Source organism: Heptranchias perlo, chromosome 1 (genome assembly GCF_035084215.1).
Source record: "Heptranchias perlo isolate sHepPer1 chromosome 1, sHepPer1.hap1, whole genome shotgun sequence".
NCBI classification, from domain to species: domain Eukaryota; kingdom Metazoa; phylum Chordata; class Chondrichthyes; order Hexanchiformes; family Hexanchidae; genus Heptranchias; species Heptranchias perlo.
In genome coordinates, this window is record NC_090325.1 from 163110946 (window position 1) to 163133838 (window position 22893).

The 22893-nt window shown below is 44.5% G+C and overlaps 1 protein-coding gene across 6 annotated transcripts in view; it reads right to left on the minus strand.

Annotated features, from left to right (window-relative positions):
* The window catches only part of LOC137327420 (short transient receptor potential channel 3), a 130892-nt gene that overhangs the window by 84555 nt on the left and 23444 nt on the right, over window positions 1-22893 (minus strand). For all 6 annotated transcript variants that reach the window (XM_067993229.1, XM_067993222.1, XM_067993212.1 and 3 more), the window contains 2 exons: window positions 8608-8824; window positions 8279-8512 (listed from right to left, as the gene is read on the minus strand). In XM_067993229.1, coding sequence (XP_067849330.1) covers window positions 8279-8512; window positions 8608-8824 — 451 coding nt within the window. The remainder of the gene's footprint in view (window positions 1-8278; window positions 8513-8607; window positions 8825-22893) is intronic.

Sequence of the window (22893 nt, forward strand, 5' to 3'; positions counted from 1 at the left end):
TGGCAGTGGGAGGTCGACTGGTTAACCCGCCCAGTAAAATCGGTGGGTTCCCCACGCGATCGCGAGTAAATTGAAGCCACATACCTTGGCTTCCGGGTTTCCCGTTGGGAACCTGCGCAGTGGGCGGACTGCGCACCCGCATCACAGGCTGTCAGCTGGAGGAGCCTGACTTAAAGGGGCAGTCCTCTAATGCTGCTCCTGCAGCAAACAGCCAAAATTACAGCATGGAGCAGCCCAGGGGAAAGGCTGCTCCCAGGTTTAATGATGCCTCACTCCAGGTCTTACTGGATGGGGTGAGAAGGAGGAGGGAGATCTTCTACCCAGTGGACAGGAGGAAGTGGCCTGCCTTTGCCACCAAGAAGGCCTGGCTCAAGGTGGCAGAGGAGGTCAGCAGCACCAGCAACATATCCCGCACCTGGATACAGTGCAGGAAGCGCTTCAATGACATAACTAGGTCAACCAAAGTGAGCAAACTTACTCATTCTCCTACACTCCGTCTTCCACATCACCGCCCCCACCCCACAACTCCTTCTGCGCTGCCAACATTACTCTATCACATCACTCCTCACACCCACTCAAACCTCATCCTCAACTTACCTGCACTTCCTCACCTCCCCAGTACTCATCCCACCACCACCACTCAACCCAATCCTCATACAATCTCATGGCTCTGTCCCATACTCACCCTCTGATGCATCTCTTTCACGGTTACCCTCACCCAACCTGCCATTACCTCTGCTGCAGCCACAGGGGATGCATCACGTGTGAGTAGTAGGGAGCATAAGACAAAGGTTTTGTGAGCACAAAGGGGATGCACAAGGGTGTTTGACAGTTTGTCATGTTTTTTATTTATATTTGATTTTGGTTCAACTCACATTAAATATTATATTGTCACCACTACTGCCATGTCTTGGCCATTCTTGACTGGCTTGTGCAATAAGTCCCTTTCATGAGGTTCTCCATGAACACCCACACTTGATGCCACCCATTAGGTCACCCTACAGTGGGTGTATGTGTAGTTGCATGACTATTTTGTGCAGGTGCCTGTGGCGCAGCACTGTGTTGTGGAGCTCCACGTGGCGGAGGTGGATGGTGTGCCTGGCAAGGCTGGTGATGTTGCTCGTCCTCGGATGAAGTGACGAATGCAGCCGTGGCGCCCCCCATCCTGACGGTGTGAGTTTGAGGGGGTCCGCAAAGTAGGTAAATGTGTTTGCACGGCAGAGTTTATGGTGTAAATTAATAATTTTGAATGGAAAGACAAAGGTGTCGCAGCCAAAACTTTGTCTGAAGTGACAGAGTGCCCTGCTGCAATAAATGAGGTATTCCCCCCAACTGTCAAAAAATCCTTTACATCTCCCACTGGCTGCTGACTGAAACACGTCTGCTCCTCAGCGTGTTACCACAACACGGGAAACACGCTGAGGATCCATGAAAATTGCACCCCTGCCAAAATCTCCTGTCAATGAGGTCTGTCAAGTACCTCAACTAGGTAAGTATTTAAATTGTCATCCCACCGGCTTTAATTGCCGGTGGGAGTCCCACATGCGGGAGCTGCGCGCGCACCCGAATGTGTCACTGGGGAACCCGGAAGTGGGTGGGTTGGAGCCGGGCTTCGGACCCGCTCCGGGATTCCCCGATTTTATGAGCCCCCCCGCCCCCAACGCACCCGCTCAGCCATCCTAAAATCAACCCCCATGTCTCACATGTAGTACCTGAGTAATAGCCTTAAAGGCACAGACTAGATTAAACATAACTCCATCCTATTAACTAAACATCACATGAAAGAAAAGTCACAATTACCGATGCTGTCAATAAACAAGAGTTCGCTGTAATAAAGCATAAACTATAGCACGGTATATATTTCTTGATATATAAAAAGTTGTTTATTGATACATATTTGATATATTAAAAGCTAAATACTACAGATCACATGTAACCAAAGCCATGGAAGAGCAATAGAAGGGATCACAAAAGAAAATGGGAGTGAAATTGGTCTTGGACGGTAACGCAAAATGGGCAATAGCGAATCGAAAAGAAAATTGGGCGGGGTGTAAAATGAGCTGCCAATTCGCAAGCACCCATTTTGCACTACTGCCCAAGACCCATTTCACCCATAAATAATTACATTGAAACTAAGGATTTCAAACTAAATATCAGAGAAGAAGAAATTTTAAAAATAAATTGATATGGAGAATAAAAATACACCAAATAATTACAGGATAAAATAGTAAATTATTTTTAATATTTTAATATAATGTTTAATGCCATGAGAGATCAACTTGTGATTATAATATTCCGTACAGGAGGACAGCTAAACCACTGCTGTTGTAGTGTAGGCACAAGGGCATGTCACATGATGCTTCATGGAAGTTCAATGGACAGAAAATCAGGGGTAGCATGCCTGGGTTTAGAAATAACCTCTCAAATAATAATCTCAAATAAACCATTGATATTTAGTCACATATGTGATGCAAAACCTTGTGATGTACAATTGAAAACAGCTTTTAATATATCAAGAAATGTATATGCTACTGTTTATGCTTTTTTACAGTTAACTCTTGTTTCTTTACAGCATCAGTAATTGTGACTTTTCTTTCATGTGACAGCTTTTGATATGTGACTATTAGTGTGAAAGATGCAACGTAAGACAGTTAGTTTTTTCAAATACTGTTCATAACATAGATAATCAACATTGGTTAGGAATGAATTACAAAGCTGTACTTCTCTGAGCTTTTATGACATCATAGCCCACAAATCTGACGAGGTAAAATATATTCCAAATTCTCTAATGAGGGTTCTTACACTTAGCTCAGGTTACCTGGACAATATCAAACATTTGTAATGTATATTACATTTAATCACAGTTGCAAGATTGCCACGGGGTAAATTTTACAAGTTAGCTCTCCTGGGGGCTGAGCTTTGCTTGACAGTTGGTTATGCAGCTTCACAAATTGACATGTCCAATTCATGGCTGTCAATTTTCTGGTTATTAAATTTAATGACTGGAAAATCAGGTGGGCCACGAATTGGGCTGCTAACCTCTGAGGTCGATTGTCCAATTTGCATTCTTCTAGAGACAGGCTACGCATTGGGAGCAGTGACCCTTTAAAGAAGTGATTTCAATGATGGAAGACAGATCTTGCAATAGAAAGTTCCTTTAAACTGATTCTTATTGCTTATTTTTGCAGCAATTCTTTTCATTTGTCTTTTATATTTATAAAGACTTTGCACTCCAGTTTTCTTCATAGCCATAGGGGACTTACTTCCTAAAATCATTACACAATTCAAAGTAGGTCATCTCCTTTTTCCATTACCAGCATTTGTGACTATTTTTCTGCGGCGTGAATGATAATTTTACTGCCCAATGTCAGGATCAATTACTGAATGTGGTTATAAAAGGTTATTTACTGCATCTTTTTAAAGCAGTTATTTCCAAAACCTGTTTAGAACATGAAGTGAATTGTAAACAGAATATTGCACCATTAGCATTCTGTGTTGCAATTCTTTTTCTTCCTTGCAACAGACAGCCACAATTCAAACGGACTTGTTTTTTCCACATTCATGAAATAACTCTCAGAACATATATCAGAGATACCTACTAAATTTATTTTACCTGGATTTGTATTCTTTCAAAAGACATATGAAACTTATTCCAGAAACCTACTTACTGTTGTTTCCTAATCGTAAATCAGAGGGACTACATAGAGATTAGTTGACTGATTTCTGAATTGGTTGACCTGAAACTGACAAGCAGATAATTGGAAAATGGATGCAGGAGCTTTGGGAGGTCCCTCAGTGTACTGGTGAATTTCCTGATTGTGCAAAGATGGCAACTGTGAAGAAAAACTGAGTTTATGGGGTTGATTTTAACCCTATCCGCCTGGCGGAAACCGGGCAGGTAGGCAATTTAAAACGAGCAGGTAACTTACCCATTTGGAACTGGATCCTAATGCAGCACTATTCCAATTTTAACGTTAAGCAGGCAGGAGCCTCATGAATTTATGCAAAATGGGACCGCAATTGCACTTTAACTCGGGCCTGAGAAGGAAGGCTGTCGCGGCTTTCCCACTAGGCTGAAGCAGGTCAGCAGTTGGTAAGAAGGACAAAAAGGCCCTCCAAGATAAGTATAAAACTTTTCTTTGTGGGGCCAGAATTCACCCGCTTTGCCTCCCTCACGACCCTCCTGAAACCTCCTCCCTGCCACTTACCTGCAAGCTGGAGGGTGGACTTGATCATTCCCTGCCGGCAGCTGCTGTATGCCCTCTTCTTGCCTGTTCCAGGCGGGAAATGGACTGGCAACATTTAAATGAGGCATTTAAATATGCACTGGTCCTGCCTGCCCGCTCGGGATTAAAACAACCTCCATAAGTTCATTTGGACAGCTAGTGAAAAGAAATATTGGAACAGAAGACCTACAAAAAAGTCAGTGCTTGAGGTTATGAAAAACTTGAGATTTATAAGACAGAAAGTCCCTTACGGATTTGAAAAAAGTGATGTACAATAGCTTATAAAAGAAATACCTATCTTGTTCCCTGATTGAATCCACTCACTTATCTCTCCGAAGGTTGAGCATAACTCTGTTAAACCTGAATTTATTTTTTCCCATTGCATTGCACGATGCTGGTATCTTCTGGCAGAAACTATAACTGATTTAGCTGTCTATTTTTCTTATGTAAACACCATGCACAAATACTCTACTTCCTTGCATTCTTACCCAGAAAAAAATCCAATAACATGGTCAGAGAAGAGGAGGAGAAGCTGCAATAGCCTAGTAGTTGGCTTTGAAACCAGATAACCACATGTTCAGTACCAAAGCAAGTTGTAGACACAAAAATATATAAGTGAGGAACTTAAAGTAATTAGGATTAGTAAAGAAAAAGTACTGGAGAAATTAATGGGACTAAAAGCCGACAAATCCCCTGGACCTGATGACCTACATCCTAGGGTTTTAAAAGAGGTGGCTGCAGTGCTAGTGGATGCATTGGTTTTGATCTTCCAAAATTCCCCAGATTCTAGAATGGTCCCAGTGGATTGGAAAGTAGCAAATGTAAACCCGCTATTCAAGAAAGGAGGGAAAGAGAAAACAGGGAACTGTCAGGGTGGGTGGTGGAGGCAGATGCAATTGTGGCTTTCAAAAGGGAACTGGATAAGTAGTTGAAAGGAAAAAATGTGCAGGGCTACGAGGGTAGGGCGGGGGAGTGGGACTAGCTGGATTGTTCTTGCATAGAGCCGGCACGGACTCGATGGGCCAAATGGCCTCCTTCCATGCTGTAACCTTTCTATGATTCTATAGGCCAGTTAGCCTGACATCAGTAGTATGGAAAATGCTAGAATCTATTATTAAGGACATAGTAACTTATTATTAAGGACGTGGTAACTGGGCACTTAGAAAAGTATAATATGATTCGGCTGAGTCAACATGGTTTTATGAAAGGGAAATAGTGTTTGACAAATCTATTAGAGATTTTTGGGGGTGTAACTAGGAACCAGTGGATGTAGTATATTTGGGTTTTCAAAAGGCATTCGATAAGGTGCCACATAAGAGGTTGTCGCACAAGATTAGGGCTCGTGGGATTGGGGGTAATCTATTAGCACGGATTGAGGATTGGAAAAGAGTAGGGATAAATGGGTCATTTTTGGGTTGGCAGGTTGTAACTAGTGGGGTGCCGCAAGGATCGGTGCTTGGGCCTCAGCTGTTTACAATATATCTATATCAATGACTTAGATGAGGGGACCGAGTGTAGTGTATCCAAGTATGCTGACGATACAAAGCTAGGTGGGAAAGTAAGTTGTGAGGAGGACGCAAAGAGGCTGCAAAGGGATATAGACAGGTTAAGTGAGTGGGCGAGAAGGTGGCAGATAGAGTATAATGTGGGAAAATGTGAAATTATCCACTTTGGTAGTAAGAATAGAAAAGCAGAATATTTTTTAAAACATGAGAGACTAAGAAATGTTGGTAGTCAGAGGGATTTGGATGTCCTTGTACATGAATCACAGAAAGTTAACATGCAGGTACAACAAGCAATTAGGAAGGCAAATAGTATGTTAGCCTTTATTGCAAAGGGGTTGGAGTAAAAGAGTAAGGAGGTCTTGTTGAAATTATATAGGGCTCTGGTGAGACCACACCTGGAGTACTGTGTATAGTTATGGTCTTCTTACATAAGGAAGGATATACTTGCCTTAGAGGGGGTGCAACAAAGGTTCACTAGATTGATTCCTGGGATGAGAGGGTTGTCCTATGAGGAGAAATTGAGTAGAATGGGCCTATATTCTCTAGAGAAGAATGAAATCTCATTGAAATGTATGAAATTCTTAGAGGGATTGACAGGGTAGATGCTGAGAGGCTGTTTCCCCTAGCTAGAAATAGGGGTCAAAGACTCAGGACAAGGAGTCGGCCATTTAGGACCGAGATAAGTAAAAATTTCTTCACTCAGAGGGTTGTGAATCTTTGGAATTCTCTACCCCAGAGGGCTGTGAATGCTCAGTTGTTGAGTATATTCAAGGCTGAGATCGATAGGTGGGAAAGTAAGTTGAGGGAGAAGATCAGCCATGATCTCATTGAATGGCAGAGCAGGCTCGAGGGGCTGTATGGCCTAATCCTGCTCCTATTTCTTATGTTCTTAAGTTGTCATTGAAAATACTCCTCAAGGTCACAAGATACTTATGGACGAAGAGGGCCTTTCATCCTATCTTAATTCATCCATCCACAAAAACCCTAATGTTCCCCCATTGTTGCATCTAATTGTTTCTTGAATGATTCCAGGGTTTTCACCTCTAGCATTCTATCTAGAAGTGCATTCCAAATGTTGTTCACTCTCTGCATGAAGTACTTCTTGATATCAATCCTAAAATTCCTTTTAAATAATTTGAACCTGTGTCTCCCAGAATTTTATTTCAATAGCATTTATCTTTATAAGCTCACCTTTTGGATGCCTCCTTTCAAGACTGAAAATCCCAAGTCTCTCCAATCTTTCCTCATTGCTCAAATTCCAACACTAAAGATCATTATCATGACTTTTCTCCTCACTATGGTCAGCATGTTCATGTCTCCTTTGTTTCTTGTGATCTTGTGGAGTATTTTCAATGACAACTGGATGCGGTATTCAAGGTGCGGTCTGACCAGAGCACAAGACGGTTTGATCATAATTTCCTCTGACTTGTACTCTAGTGTTCTGGCTGTGTTGTTCAACAATCTTTTGGCTCTGTTGATTGCTGCTGTGAATTGGTTGGACATGTTGATCATTGAGTCTACTAAAACTCCAAATTCATCCTTCGCTTGTTCAAAACTATTCATAGAGTACGTATGTCACCCATTTATCCTCCCAAGTGCAGTAAATTACATTTGTTGGCATTAAATGTCATCATTGCTTGGCCCACTCACATTTGTTTAACTCATTCTGTAATTTCTGAGCTGCTTCCTTTGATTCTACTGCTTCTCCTAGTTTGGTATTATCTGCAAATTTGACCAATTTGGATTGAGTTTCTGAATCTAAGTCATTGATGTAAATTAGATATGGTAGTAGTCCTAACACGGTGATCTGGGACACCCAACTCAGTAGGTCCTCCCACCCCGACATGACTCCTCTCACCAATAATCTTCAGCCAATTATCTTGTCCATTCCCAAATTTTATCCAGAATTCCCACAACTAGTAGCCTTTTGTGTGGGACTTTATCAAATAACTTTTGGAAATCTAAGGACACAACTTCATAGGGTTTACCACAGCCCACTTGGGTTGCCCTCATTGAAATTAAGGAAGTTGGGTCAGACAGGATCTATCCCTTCTAAAGCCATGTTGACTACTGTTTACTAGGTTGTTGTCGTACATATAATCCTCAAGTTTACTCCTGATAATTGATTCCATTATTTTACATGGAAAAGAAGTAAGACCATAGACATGAAAGGGCATGTTCAATGGATCTCACTTATTTAAAACAATCTTGGGGGTAAATGTCCTTGGAGCTTCTCCTGATCCGTCGCTGTAACTTCGGTGATAGTTTGACAGAAACCCTGTTTAAGCGCGCGATGGGGGTTTCCTTCGAACTTCCACCAAAGTTACAGTGGTGGAGCGGGAGAGGTTCCGAGGAAATTCCCAGTTTCAGTAACAACACCAAGTTAGCGATCTACCTGATTAACATCTGAATATCAACTTCATCTAGTTTCATAAAACTAGCACGGTTAATTCAGAGGTTTTACATTATTAGCATACCTTAACATATACCTTAACAAGCCAAATAAGAGTACAGTTTTATGAAACTCACTTTTAGATGTTACCTTACCATATGTGTAGTATTCAACTTCTGGTGGAAGTGTTACAAGCGACAGATCACTCTCCTCAACACGTTCGTCTACATACTGCTGTGCTTTGGAAGCTTCCAGAAATGCCATAAATCTTGCTGTAAATGCAGCTATAAAAATTGACAGCATTCCAAAATCTAAAAGATTCCACATTTGAAAAATGTATTCCCGTGGCCCTTCTATCCAGATTTCCTTACACTCAGTCCACATCATGCCTACAAAGACAGACATATTTTAAAACAATCAATTTGTACATAGTTTTTTTGAAAAAACATGAAAGATGTTAATATATAGAAAGGAGGCTACTTACCCAGTATCCACACCATGATTAGCATTTCAGTCCAAGTAAACATGGTAGTTTTCATTCTGAAGACTTGTTTGGGGTAATCCGTAACAGTGACATTGGGTAAGGTTTTGATGCCTTCAAATCTGTCAGAGGCATTAAATACTAGTAAACACAGAAAGATGATGAAGGATGCTGCATGCATCACAAACTTCATGAAGGGACTTCTTAGAATCTTCCCCAGCTAGAAGGAAAAATTAAAATTTGTATCTATCCTGTTGATGTAAACTGAGCATCAGTCATTTCACCTCAGGGGTATTTGTTTTGCTCTTTAACCACCTGGTATACCCTTTGTGTTTTGCTGCTGAGTTTCACATTAGTGAGGCTAAGTACATGTCATAACTGGAAGTTGATTACTTTTTCAAATCCAATTTCTCCTTTTGCTCTCCTGATGGTGTTGACCCATCTGGGGTATGGTTCTCTCTGTGCCAGACACCCTGTACCAAGTGTGAGCAGAGACTGAGTGTCAGGAGCCTATTAGCCCTTTGGGCATTTCAGCCAATCTCAATCCTGTTCTTCTTTGATATCCACAAACATCTTTTTCCAGCAGGAGTCACATATTTAATGTTCAGGTGCAGGGACCCGACCTAATTTGTTTTCCTATCCCTGGCAGAATGGCACTATGTCCAGTGGTAACACCCTTGATGTTGCCCTGAGACAGACTGGAAATTGAAGCTGGGACGTTCTTGATCTGCATAACCTAATTCTACACTAGATAGCAAATTTACCAATTGAGTAATTGAGGATGCATTAAAGCATTGGGCTGGATTTTGCTGTGAGCGGCGAACGAACGGCACAACCATTTGTTAGACTTGCACTTGCCCATAGACTTTCTATGAGCTTTTGCACGGCAAATTACTGTCAATGGGACAGCTGTTCAGCGCGGTGCCCTCTACAGGGCATCTAGAACCTATGTGAACAGGGCAAGCAGCTGTGTGTCTCCTTAACCAATCAGATTGAAGAATCGTTAATAACAGCGCAGTCAGAACCAGGAAGTGTAAGTTAGAATAGTGAATTCAATGTCAAATCAGGTACAGGAAAATAAATAAAGAGAGGGAAAGAAAGATTGAATTAAGAGATAAAAGAGACAGAAAGAAAAAGTTTTTAAAAATTATATAAATGTTTTTAAAAATGTCCAACAGTAATTAAAATCTGAAGGAATGAGACTCCACACTTGTAAAAGTTAATTTTCAGTGTCAGAGAGATTGTTTGTCAGACATACCACATCATTAAAATGGTACTTAGACTTGAAATGACTTGATTTAACTTTTTTTGGCGAATTTATTCCATATCTGCGACGTCAGTACTGGAACTTCACGCCACTCAATACATTTGAAGGGGGAGCAAGAGAGCGAGATAACATTTCCGTGCAGCCTTTGGAGAAGCATCACATCTCAGAGAGCAACTTCTAGATTTCTGCGTATGACTGCGCATGTGCGGTCGCTGGAAGTTGCTTTCCGTTTTGTACATAAATAACAGTGAGCGCTGTTAACCTCACCATCATTTTTACAGCAAAATCCAGCTCATTTTTTTACGATCCAAAACCAACCCAAATATCAGCAGACTTGATAAAAGCCTTTACAACACTGCACATTTTCCTGTACCTGATTTGACATCCGCCTGCCTTTATACAAGCAGCTGTTAAAGTCTGTCTTATGAGGAACCAATTGTACTTGCTATATAAACAGCCTAATTGATGCCATGACCTTTTGAATTCCAGCAACAGCTATTAGTATTATCAAACAAAACATTGATTTAGAATTCAATATTTTTGCAGTCTGTATCCTTGTACTCTTGCTATGAAAATCTATTTAATTAAAACATTGAATTTGAAAAATAATATCTGGGATATAATTACTATAGTTTAATAAGTCATTCTCAAGTCATTCATTTGGTCACACAGTGTTTTATTTTGCAGAACATATGCCTTCTTATAAAAAAATATATTTTTATGGTTAGAACAAAAGTTATATCAGGGACCCACAACTTTTGTTTTGACCAACAAAACAGTATTCTTTTAAAAATTGTCATGGCCATGACTGTACCTAATGTAGCAGATTGATGGTTTGGGGAGAACAACCTTCTGGGAAAAAAAGTGGAGATGGATAGTCCATTTTAATCACTTGTGAATACAGGTTGGCTAAGCTACGACTGAGTTTGAAGATAGAATATAAACCCACCTGCTAATTAATTCCTGTTAAACTACACAATATGGAAATAGCAGGCCAAATTGACATATTAGTGAATCGTCCACCCCCTGCTTCAGGACATAATTAATCAGCTAATACTTCAACATACATCTCTGTTTCCATGATATAGGGGTCAATTTTCAGAAGGCCGAGCGGGTGCGTTCGTGGCGGGCGGGGCTGCTAAAATTGGGGCTTCCCGGGGCGGGTCCAGAGCCCGGCTCCAACCCGCCCACTTCCGGGCTCCCCAAAGACGCGCTTAGATGCGCACGCAGCCCCCGCATGCGGGACTCCCACCGGTAATTAAAGCCGGCGGGATCCCACTTAAACCAATTAATTACATAGTTCAGGTGGTTTGCAGACCTGATTGGGGGATATTTTAGGAGGGGTGGGATTTTCATCTCAACTGAGCGTGTTTCCCGTACTGGGAGAAACACTCCCAGTTGAAACAGACGTGTTGAAGCCACCAGCCTGTGGGAGCTGCAAAGGTCCATTTGAAAGGTGTGGGGGAGACCCTCACTCATTGCAGGAGTCCACTCTCACTTTGGGGGGAGTCATCAAGGTCAGCGGTCATTAGGGAGTCATCGGGGGGGGGGTCGGTTATCAGGGGCTCAGTCACTGGGGGTTTGGACATTGGCGGGGTCAGAGATCGTGGGGGGGGGTGGATCAGACATGGCGGTCTGGAGATCATGAGGAGGGGGTCGGACATGGGGCGAGGGTTGGAGATCATCTGTGTGGGATCGCGGCAGGTAAGCTTGTTGGGCCTGGAGGAAACACTCCTGCTCCTCTTGGCCCACAAGCAGTGCAATAAAGGCACTTACCTCATGATCTGGGCCTTCTCGCCTCTTCTTATATGGCCTGAATCAGAAGGCCTGGGAATCCCGGCCCACAAGAGTTAAAAATAACAAACCTATTAAAATGGAGGCCCACAACCTCCTTAAAACCTTTCACTGACCGACCTGCCTCCTGAGAGCGAATTGGTCGCCTGCCCCTCGACCCACCCGCCACCAACCCACCCATTCGTGGGGTTAAAATTTACCCCCATAAGTTCAAATCCAATCATCTCAGTTTGAGAATTTGAATTCAGTTTAAAAAAAAATCTGGAAATAAAAAAGCTAGTATTGGTACAAATGACCATGAAGGATTTCAAGCATTTCTATTTTTAGATTGCCAGCATTTGCAGTTTTTGCAAACCAGCCTTGTTTTCTCTACTCATTTTCTAAATTCCCACATGCCATACGCCATTACTGAGTTGAGAGATTGGGGGCAATTAACCTGTCCTAGGCCTCAGTCTATGCCATTCAATAAGCAACCACTAGGAGCTGCCCAGGGTGATGCAATCCATGTTGTCCCTATCTGCCTGTGGAGAAGCTTTAAGCAAATCCCAAAGCTTACTGCAACAGAATTTCTTCTTCACAAAAAAAAATTCTTACAAAAGAGGTCAACAAGATAGCACAGAGAAGGAAATCATTCTACTTCTCGACCACAATAATCAATGTTACATTTTCCTTCTGGCACAATGGCATGAAAGCTGTTTGTGGCACTACATTGTATTTTGAATGGCAACTGCAGCAGAAACATGGATAACCGTGGTTGAAAATGCTTTAAAAGCCACTTCTGAATGTGGAGTCAGACTGCTTATGAATGCTTAAGTGAACTGTTTATCTTTGCAAACACTTTCTTAAATTATAATCGATTGGTCCTAATAAAAGAGTAAAATAGATCCTTGGTATATTATGGTTGATCATGCCATCCTCCTCAATCACCTCTCCTCTGCTGTCCAGCTCTGTGGGACTGCCAGTGGATGGTCCCAGTCCTACCTTTCCAAATGCAAACAGTGCATCTCTAACAATGGCTTCTCTTCGCACTCTGTGCTGTCACCTCTAGAGCCCCCCAAGAGTCTATCATAAACTCCAATTTGTCTAAAATGTGGGTGTCCTTACCTTGTCCCATAGTAAGTCCCACTTGCCCATCTTTAATTCTCTCTATGGCCTCACCCCACCTCTGAAACCCCCTCCAGCCTCTTCAGTTCTCTGACACTGGTCTTTTGTGCATCCGTCTCTCTCTTCACACTCAGAGTCTTCAACCTCAGCCCTACTCTTTCAAACTTCCTTTGTAAGCCCCTCTACATCTTTAAAAACTTTCTCAAAACTCATGTTTTCAACCTAGCTTTCAGTCACCTCTCCTGCCATGGCTTGGTGTCCGTTCCACTATCTGTTTGCGTTGTAAAGCATTATGGGATATTTTGTACATTAAAGGCACAATATAAATCCTAGTCATTGTTGAGGAGATAGTCAGTGGAGTAGTTAGGTTGTAGTGTATCAGCTGCAACAATAAAATAGATAAAGAAACAATAAGGTTTACCAGAGTCCAACAGAACCATACAGAACAGGAAAGATTCCATCCCTCAGTCTGTGACAAGTTAGCTGGAGCCCCCCAAGAGTCTATCATAAACTCCAATTTGTCTAAAATGTGGGTGTCCTTACCTTGTCCCATAGTAAGTCCCACTTGCCCATCTTTAATTCTCTCCATGGCCTCACCCCACTGCAATGCAGGTACTATGATTGATCTTAGTCCCTGGACTAGGAATGAAAAAAAATCAGCCAGGGTCCCTTTTCTTAATTGTTACCCAACTGGAAAATGTACATGTATAGATATTAGGTGAAGACAGGATTGGACTTGGCTGTGATGTCCTCCACAATGAAATAGCCTGCTGATACTCACTGTTTAGGCTCACACATGAAGAACAATTGCTACTGAAAGGCTGCCACCAGATGAAACTGTACCCCAGCAAAAGTTGGCACCATCAAGAATGGAGGGGGGAACTAGGAAAAAATAACCATGCCCTGGGGTTTAGAAGAAGTTTGGAACAAAAAATAATTCTCAGAAAATAAACTGGAGGAAGAAGAGCTTAACTTGCCACTGCATTTGCTTTCTGCAAATCTGTTGCTGCAGCAGTCAGGATGGAAGCTGAAGCAGAACAAAGCTCTGCCTCTGATTTAAATATAATTAAACACAGCAGCTAACTCTGGGGGAATAGTGCAATTTTTCATTCCTTAATCTATTTGAGCTATAGGTGGTGCTCATGTTTGTGCAATTTAAGAAGGATATTTTCCCATTGTTTTTTGCATTCTTAAAAAAAAGCTTTTAAAGATTTTGCTGTGAATCTGTGTAATGTGCTTTTTGATGGTCAATTTTCAAAAATGAGGCATGAGGAAAAACATTAGTGATGATCAGTGTTCTGAAAAATAAACTGCACAATCTATGAATTTATGTTTTATTATGGATACATACAAAATATAATAATACTTTGAAAAATTCCTGTAAGAACTCATGAGAGATACTGCAAGTAACTCAAATTGATTCTACTGTCTCTGCTTTAATTTATTTCCTGGATGAAAAATAGGCCCATTAGTTCTATAAGCTCAGGTCATTGATTCTGCAGAGCACTATGCTACAAGGTGAGCCGAACATTTGCAAGCACCAGCTCAACTACACATTTCAGAGAATGCAGCTGGTGAGCTCAGGGGGTAGTCCAGCATGAGTCACAGTGCACAGCATTGAGGAGGAGCAAGTAGTGGTGCCAGAGGAGGAGCAGGAACTCTGCTGGTCACATCAATCACCCCTGTACTTTGGGAAGTCCAGGCATGTGGTGAAATTGGGAGCTGCATCACACTGCTATTCAGTGGGGAAGAAGGTGAAGGTCTGCCTGTGCTGATGAATGCATTAATCAACTGTTTGTTGCACCTGTAGACAACAAATTGGCTGATAGTGCAGATGATCTTTATGCTAGCCTAGAAGGAGTCAGAGGCAGAAAAGTTAAGGCTGATGGTGACTTTGACCACCACTAGCAGTGCTGTCCTATGGTGGAGACTGCCTACAAATATCCTTGCAGCAAATGGCACAGCTCTGCAATTGCCTCTGTGCTGACCCAAGCTAAGGTTTGCTAAGGCCTGCAAATATAGTAAGTGGCATAATGATGGGCATTTGGGGCTGGTGTCAGCTGATCTTCCTGGCATGCTTTCTTTCATCTTGTATCACTTCACCCATTAAATATAGTGGTTGGGGTCTTTCAAAAGTAATCACCATCATTAATTTGAAACTAATTTGCAAAATGACATGGGATCCTGTAACTTGAAGTTAGATACTGTGTCCCTCACTGAGCTGGTGAGAAAGTTAGTATTCTAAGAGCCCCTATTCGGGTTCCCTCTTCTTTAAGGATCCTCGTGTTCTGCTAAACTCTTGTAAGTCCATTTACAGCCAACTTTCCAGTCATTTTGCAGACAATATTCAACCACTTTTGTGCTAACATTAATATTTCCTGCATGTTCTGATCAAACAAAAACAGAAAATACACCAGATCTAAAACCAGACAAGAAGCTGTGAAACAAGCTATTGGCTCATTCAGAGCCTTGCTGCTTATGGAACAAATGAACTTGCTAAAGGACAGGAAATTGAGTAAAGAATACTTAAATGTAATTTAAAATAAAATTGATTATTTTAATGAAGCTCTTGCACAATTACACTGGCCTAACAGGCCACCAGAAAACAGCATGAGTCAAGTGAGTCAAGTGGGGATCCATCAAAATCAATTTCCATATAATTTCCAGGCCCCAGCAGCCTGTTCCGACTGACTAGAAAATCTGCCCCTATGTCTGCTACATTTCCTTTTTTCCAGGAAGAACCTTCCTTCGGAGAAATCCAGGAATTTTACTGTACTCTAGAAGGGCCCAATATTGCATGTTCCAATATTGCATGTTAGTAGAACCCTGAGGAACATTCAGCTAACATCAGCGTGAGTGTGGTGTCTTTCCAGTCTAGCATTTTACAGCCCTTTGGATAGTACAGACTGCAAGCTTCATCACCTCCAAGAATATTCACACTCTGACTCATCTGTGTGATTTATAAGGGGGAATTGTGAAATCATCAGAATTTCAACAAAGTCTTAGATGGTTTTTAAAAAGAGCAATATGATTACTTTATGAGTGGGGTCATGCATATACATGTATTACAAACTGAGTTAGCTTCTATAATAATTCTTCTTCATATGTTTGTTCAGTAAAAATAAATAAATGTGTGGGGGTGGGTGCAGAATTGTCTAAGAATTGTTTTATTTTTCCTGTGGTTTGAAATAATAGATATAGGGCTTGATTTTACCGGCGGGTTCCGGGTGCGTTCCCGGCGGGGGGGGCGTCGAAAATCGCGATATCCAGGCGCGTCACTGGATCGCGCCTCGATCCCGCCCACTTCCGGGTTCCGCGCTGACGTGCGGGGTTGCGTGCGCAGACCCCGCTGGTGGGAATCCTGCAGGCAATTAAAGCCAGCGGGATGCCACTTGAGTGTATTTACCTTGCTTGTGGAGGTCATTAAATGACCTGATTCAGCTGTCATAACAGGAAGTGTGGGATTTTACCTTCAACTCAGACTGTTTCACACACTGGGGGAAACAGTCTCACTCCAACCGGACGTGTTGCAGCCAGCAGCCTGTGGCAGCTGCCAAGGTGCACTCCACGGGGGACAGCCCTCACCCACGCAGGAGGCCACCGCGTCACATAGGGCAACCCCTGCCCTCCACCACCCCCCGCCAAGACAGAGGACAGACCGACGTGAAACCGCAGCCCCAGTTCGAGGAACCACCTACCTACCCTGCACAACCCCTCAGACCAACACCTGTCAGATGGGTGGTGCGTTGACATCCTCGGAGGACGAACAGCATGACCAGCCCCAGCAGCCTCGCAGTCCACGCCGTCCGCCTCAGCGACGTGGAGCCCCCCAACACGGTGCTGTGGCACACCCACCTGCACAACAGGAGGGAGGGCAACCGCAGAGAGCGATGCGTCGCAGGAGGCACTACCCTCCGCACAGGGTCTACAGACCGAGGCTCAGCTTCATTGACCTCTCCGAGGAGCAGTGCATACGGCGGCTCAGAGTCAATCGCCAGGTAGTCGCCGACATCTGCAGCCTCCTTAACGACGAGCTGCTCCCGGATGGACCAAGCAGCATCTTCTTACCTGTCGCCGTCAAAGTCACCACTGCCCTCAACTTCTTTGCATCCGGATCCTTCCAGGGTGCCACCGGGGACATCACCGGGGTCTGTCAGTCGTCTGCACACAAGTGCATAAGGCAGGTCACCGATGGGTTGTTCCGCAGGGCCTCGCACTACATCAACTTCGCCATGGATGAGCGCAGCCAGATGGAGAGGGCGGTTGGATTCCTTGCCATGGCTGGCTTCCCACGGGTACAGGGTGTAATCGACTGCACCCACATCGCAATACGGGCACCTCCGCATGAGCCAGGGCTGTTCATCAACAGGAAGGGGTATCACTCCATGAACGCGCAGCTCATCTGTGACCACCGCCAGAGATTCCTACACGTGTGCGCCAGATACCCCGGCAGCTGCCACGATGCCTTCGTCCTCAGGGAGTCCACCGTCCCGCCCATCTTCCACGCACCCAACGCCGGCAACGGCTGGCTCCTCGGCGACAAGGGGTATCCCCTACACACGTGGCTCATGACGCCTCTGAGGAACCCCATCACCGAGCCGGAGCGTCGGTACAATGACAGCCACACTGCTACCAGGTCTACAATTGAGCAGACCATAGGGCTGCTCAAGATGCGCTTCAGGTGCCTTGGTCGTTCTGGGGGAGCGCTCCAATACACACCATTCAGAGTGGGACGAATCATAGTTGTCTGCTGTGCCCTGCACAACATGGCCCAACAGAGAGGGGTGCCGCTGGAGGAGGCCCCATGCACACCCGCCACCCACATTGAGGACGGCGATGAGGACGAGGAGGTGGAGGTGGAGGAGGAGGTGGAGGAGGAGGAGGAGGAGGGGGACGCGCCAGAGGATGACGTACGACCCATGCGCCGAACCCCGACTCACCGGGATGCTCGCCGGGCCAGGGAGGCACTCATATGTCAACGGTTCTCCTAGAGTCAGACAGTGCGAGGCGTTCGCATCTCCTCACCTGCACATGCGAGGGGCCATACCAGCCCCCTCCACTGAAGAGTGTTGCCAGTACTCCTGCACCCACAGCAGTGTGCCCAATGGGCGGCAGCAGGTGTCCGCCGTCATGATGGGCTGCACGGAACGCACCTATTGCACAGGCCGCGGAAGAATGGACGAGAGGTGGCAGGAGTGGTGAGAACGATAGTGTTTAATATGTACAAGGTGCAATACTATAAACAAAAAGTGTACAAATTAACAGACACCCTGGTGCATTCCCTTTGTGCTTATAACGCCTTTGGATTTCTTTTCCGGGTACCCCTACGTGGTGCTACCCCTGTGGCTCCAGCAGAGGTAGTGGCAGGTTGCTCGTGTTCTTGCCTTGACCGGGTAGATGCTTTGGGTGGACGGCCCCTGGGTTTCGGTGCCCGTGAGGGCACCTCCACAGACTGCTCCTCCTGCACCTGCGCAGGGGCAGACTCGGCCACCTGGAGAGGAGGCACCATTGCGGGTACTGGTTGAGAGGGGGGCAACGGGTGGGACGTGGTGGCACCTTGAGAAGCGTCCCTGCTTCCATGTCCCCGGTCACCATCATCCCTCTCGTGGCCTCGGCCCACATCACCCCTTCCACCCTGCTGGACGACAGTTTGGATCGCATGTGTGAGGCCTTGCAAGGCCACCCCTAGTGTATCCGTCAGCCTATTTATGGCGGCGGAATGTTGCTCACCCTGAATCCGTACAGACGTTGTCAGGGCCTGCAAGGACTCGATCTGGAGCTGTGCGTGACGCTCGAGGGAGGCTAGCCTGTCCTCCACCGCAGACAGTCCCGCACCTACCCGCGACACTATGTCGCCGGTACCCTCCTGTGCCTGCGCCACCATTGCCCGCATGCAGGAGTTGGACTCCTCCATCTCCTGCGCAATTGTGGACAATGCGCGCGGCACCTCTCCCAGTACCTCGGCAATTAGCTGATGACCCTCGACGACTCTCCTTTTGACTGGTGGCCCCCTGGGTTCAGCATCTGGGTCCGGCTGAGCAGAGCCTGGAGATGAGTGCTCCCACCGACGCGGACCCTCCGCGGCTGCCCCTGCCACCAGGGTCTGCCCATGCTCACACGTGCGCGGTGAATTACCAAGTGCTACCCCAACTAGTTGGCGAGGGGGACCCACCGAGGTGCGTGTCTCTGCGCTGGTGGATGGTTGGCTCAGATGTGACGATGCACCCTCAGAGACCGCCATGTCCTCTGAGGAATCGCCCTCCTCAATCGCAGTGCTCGCAGACGGCCCTGCAAGAGAACAGAGGGCACTATGAGGCATGTGCACAAACGTTACGGTGCGCCTGATGCCAGGTGATGATACGGTCACTCGCGATCATGAGTGTTGAGTGTCAGCTTTCCCTTACTGGCCGTTTCCGCAGCGACAGACTCGCCATCCGCTACAGAGAGGCAATGTGGCGTGCCGGCGAGGTCGAGCGCCTCCACCTCTGCATCGGTCAGATCGACCACATGCGGCGTGCCCCCTCCGGTGCGGGCCCTTTCTCTGTTGTTCTTGCATCTCTTCTCCTGTCAAGGCAAAGCACAGATGCGTTAGTGAGTGCATATTGCATAGTGAGACGCATCAAGCATCAGTGTGGGTGGGTTGAGCGTGGGGCAGATGGATGGGAGGATGCGTGTGCCACATGCCCATCCCATTGCATGGGGATTGGGGTGTGTGGTAGTGTTCGGGTGGGGACAGGGACGGTGGGTACTCGCGGGCACGGCGAGGATGGTGACTGAGTGGCTGTGAGGATTGCTGCCGGAGCGCTGTGGTGGCTCTGCAGGAGGGGTTGTGATCTGTTTGGCGTGATGGTGGGGACGGGTTGTGGGAGGGTGCGTTGGTGTACTCACCTTGCCGGACCTGTGAGGTCATTGAACCGCTTGCGGCACTGCTCCCATGTCCTGGGGGTGTTGGCCCTGCTGCTGACCTCCGCCGCCACCTCTGCCCATGCCTTCCTGGTGGCGGAGCCAGGGCACTTGCGTCCGTCCGCAGGGAACAGCGTGTCCCTCCTCCTCCTCACACCCTCCAGCATCAGCTGCAGCACGAGGTCCGAGAAGCGTGGCGCAGCCTTGCCCCTGGGTTGCGCCAATCTGTTTTGCCTCTTGATTGCAGCAGGAGGGGCTTTGGGGGACTGCCCCTTTAAGTGGAGCTCCTGCATCGCGCAAACGGTAGTGCGCATGCGCAGCCCGCCGGCACGCAGCTGGGGAGCGGAGAACCCGGAAGCAGGGTTTAATTTGATCAATTATCCCGCGATCGCGCGGGGGGCGCACTCAATTAGCCGTCCACGTTTTCCACGCTCCCGGAGGACCACCCGCTGGGAACCCGCAGGCCTGCTAAAATCGAGCCCATAATGTTACACGTACATTTAATTACAGATATAAGTTGAACACTATGGTATTTTCAGGAAAGTCAGGCACATATATTGCTATGTGGAGTAAAATCCCATTTTGGAACCCCAGGAGATTAATCAGGAAAAAAAGACCAATAGACTTACTAGTGGTGATCTAGATAACATCTGTGTCAAAGATTAGCTGCTAACATTAGGAAGTCGAAATTAGAAATAGGTGATTTTGCTGAATAGAGATCTGGTGTGGCCATTCCTTAATTTAAAAAGTTCAAATGAACTCAAAAACATTTACTCCATTAGTTTGAGATGTAATGTATGGACTATGAAAATTCAATGAAAGTAATTCTGTTGAATTGTACAACATTTCATGAAGTGAACCATGTATATCTTAACATATTGGGAATATTTATTTATCATATGACTATAATCCAATAAAATAAAAGCCAATTCAACATAATGTACTTCTTTGTCAGGAAAAGCGTTGCATTACCTAATCACTGTAAAATGGGAATATTATACTGCAAGATAGAGAATATTATTGAGCTGTAATAATGTAAAATTGTTTTGTGCGTCCAGACATTGTTTCTTCTGCTGAGATTTAAAATGTCAGTCATAATGAGAGTGTGGCTTAAAGCACAGGCTGAAGTGTTGTCCAAACCCACCTACAAACAACTTTTCATATTAGTGTAGAAATTAATGCAGTTCTCCTGAAGACTGTTTGTCTCCATCTGCTTTACAGTTTCATAGTTTCATAGTAAGTACAGCATAGAAGGAGGCCATTTGACCCATTCTGCATGTGCCGGCTCTTTGAGAGAGCTATCCAATTAGTCCCATTCCCCTGCTCTTTCCCTATAGCCATGCAAATTTTTTCCTATCAAGTATTTATCTAATTCTCTTTTGAAAGTTACTATTGAATCTGCTTCCACCACCCTTTCAGGCAGTGCATTCCAGATCATTAGTCTCCATATCTCCAGCCCTATTAAATGTTATAAGATTCATCGCTGTCATATGAAAACATTTTTCTACTTGACCCAATAACATCAACTCATGACCCCATAAGTCCATGACACAATTCATCATGTGTGGTTCTTGATTGCAACAGCTGTACTTCAAACTAGGCTCTTATCTTTGGCATAATATCAATAATTATATTTATATACTTCAAACAGTATAGTACCATTTTTCAGTGGATAGATTTATCTGCTCAGATTTTTCTGTTGAATTACCTTTGGAGGCATCCATGATTTTCTTAAAAATGCATGCCATAATAACATTTAACAAAAAATTACACTACTATCAAATGAGCAAGTCTATTGGGACATTGGAGGGACCTGTGCCTTAGTTAAGGTACCATTGCCTTAAAATGATTCTTTTCAGATATAAATGTACAAATACTTAATACCTTCACATGAAATTGTTTACTGTTTTAATAGTGGTGTTAAAATGAGTGTTAAAGTCTCTGTTAAAATAAAAGACAATGGAATTTCATGTGAACAGGTCAGTAGGCTAAAATTCAAAGAGCCTAATTTCAAGGTACATGTTTCTGCAGCCATTCTTAAGGAATACAGACTGACAGATTAGTCTTGAAGTAGCTAATGCTGTTTCCAGTAACAATGACACCCAAACAACCACTCAGCAAGAGTGGAGGTCAACATGCTGCCCACTAAATAAAAATTTTAATTTATGTCTTCCCTAAGCTATAGCGGCAAGTTCACTTTAAAATTTATTTATTTTGAAATGATGCAAGCAATAAACAGAAATCATTATTTTCTTAAAGAGCTGGGCCTTGAAATTATGCTGTGGGACACTAGCCATGTTAAGTTGAACACAATGGGGCAGAAATTGCTCCTGAAATAACGGAGGAGATCAGCAGCGCTCTCTGTTTTTAATGGCGAATTGAAAGAGCAAGTTCCCGCGTTGCACATGCACACTAAAACGTGGAAATCGTGAACTTGCTCCTATTGGGTCGCCAGTGATTTGGCAGCTGCGAATTTAAGGGCCATCGCACACTTCAATCGTTGAAATCACTGAAAAATCGTAAACTTGCTCATCCGCCCAGCTGGAAAGTAACTAATTACGCCATCAAACAGGAATGCTTAAAAATACCAGGTCTAAACTAAGTTTTAAAAGCACGGTTAGTCTTAATGGCTGCCAAACATCAAAAAAATACATTTTAAAAATGTGGAGTCTCATATTACTCTTTATTTTAATAGTTTTTGGTCATTAAAAAAATGTTGATATTAAAAAATATTTTTTTTTACTTTTCCCTTCTGTCTCTTTAATTTAATTCAATTGTTTCTTTGGCTTTTTATTAATTTTTTAAAAATTTACAATGACATCCAGAGTACTAACTTTAAATGAATAAAGTCTGCTTGCCTGCTTGTGGGCGTGTCTTGTCTTCCTGACAGATTTTGTGGCCGTGCCTTCTATTCTCATAGACTGTTCCATGCGCATCAACTTACGCTGTTCAGCGGCTGAGTTGATAACACAATTTTTTAAAAGTTCAAAATCAAGCAAACTGATGCCACAGAGTCCGCAGTAAGTACATTCGTTAACTTAATTTGCAGGAGCTACGGTGAGCGTTGCCATGCCGCTCTGCGCAAGTTCTGGCCCACTGTGTTTATCGGGAATTAACCTCTGCTATTTAAAATAAATTGTTTATGCCTTAGCTAAAATACTAGAAAGAGGAACATGAGACAAATGGGTTAAGGGTTTGTATGCTAGTATCCCACAGTGCGA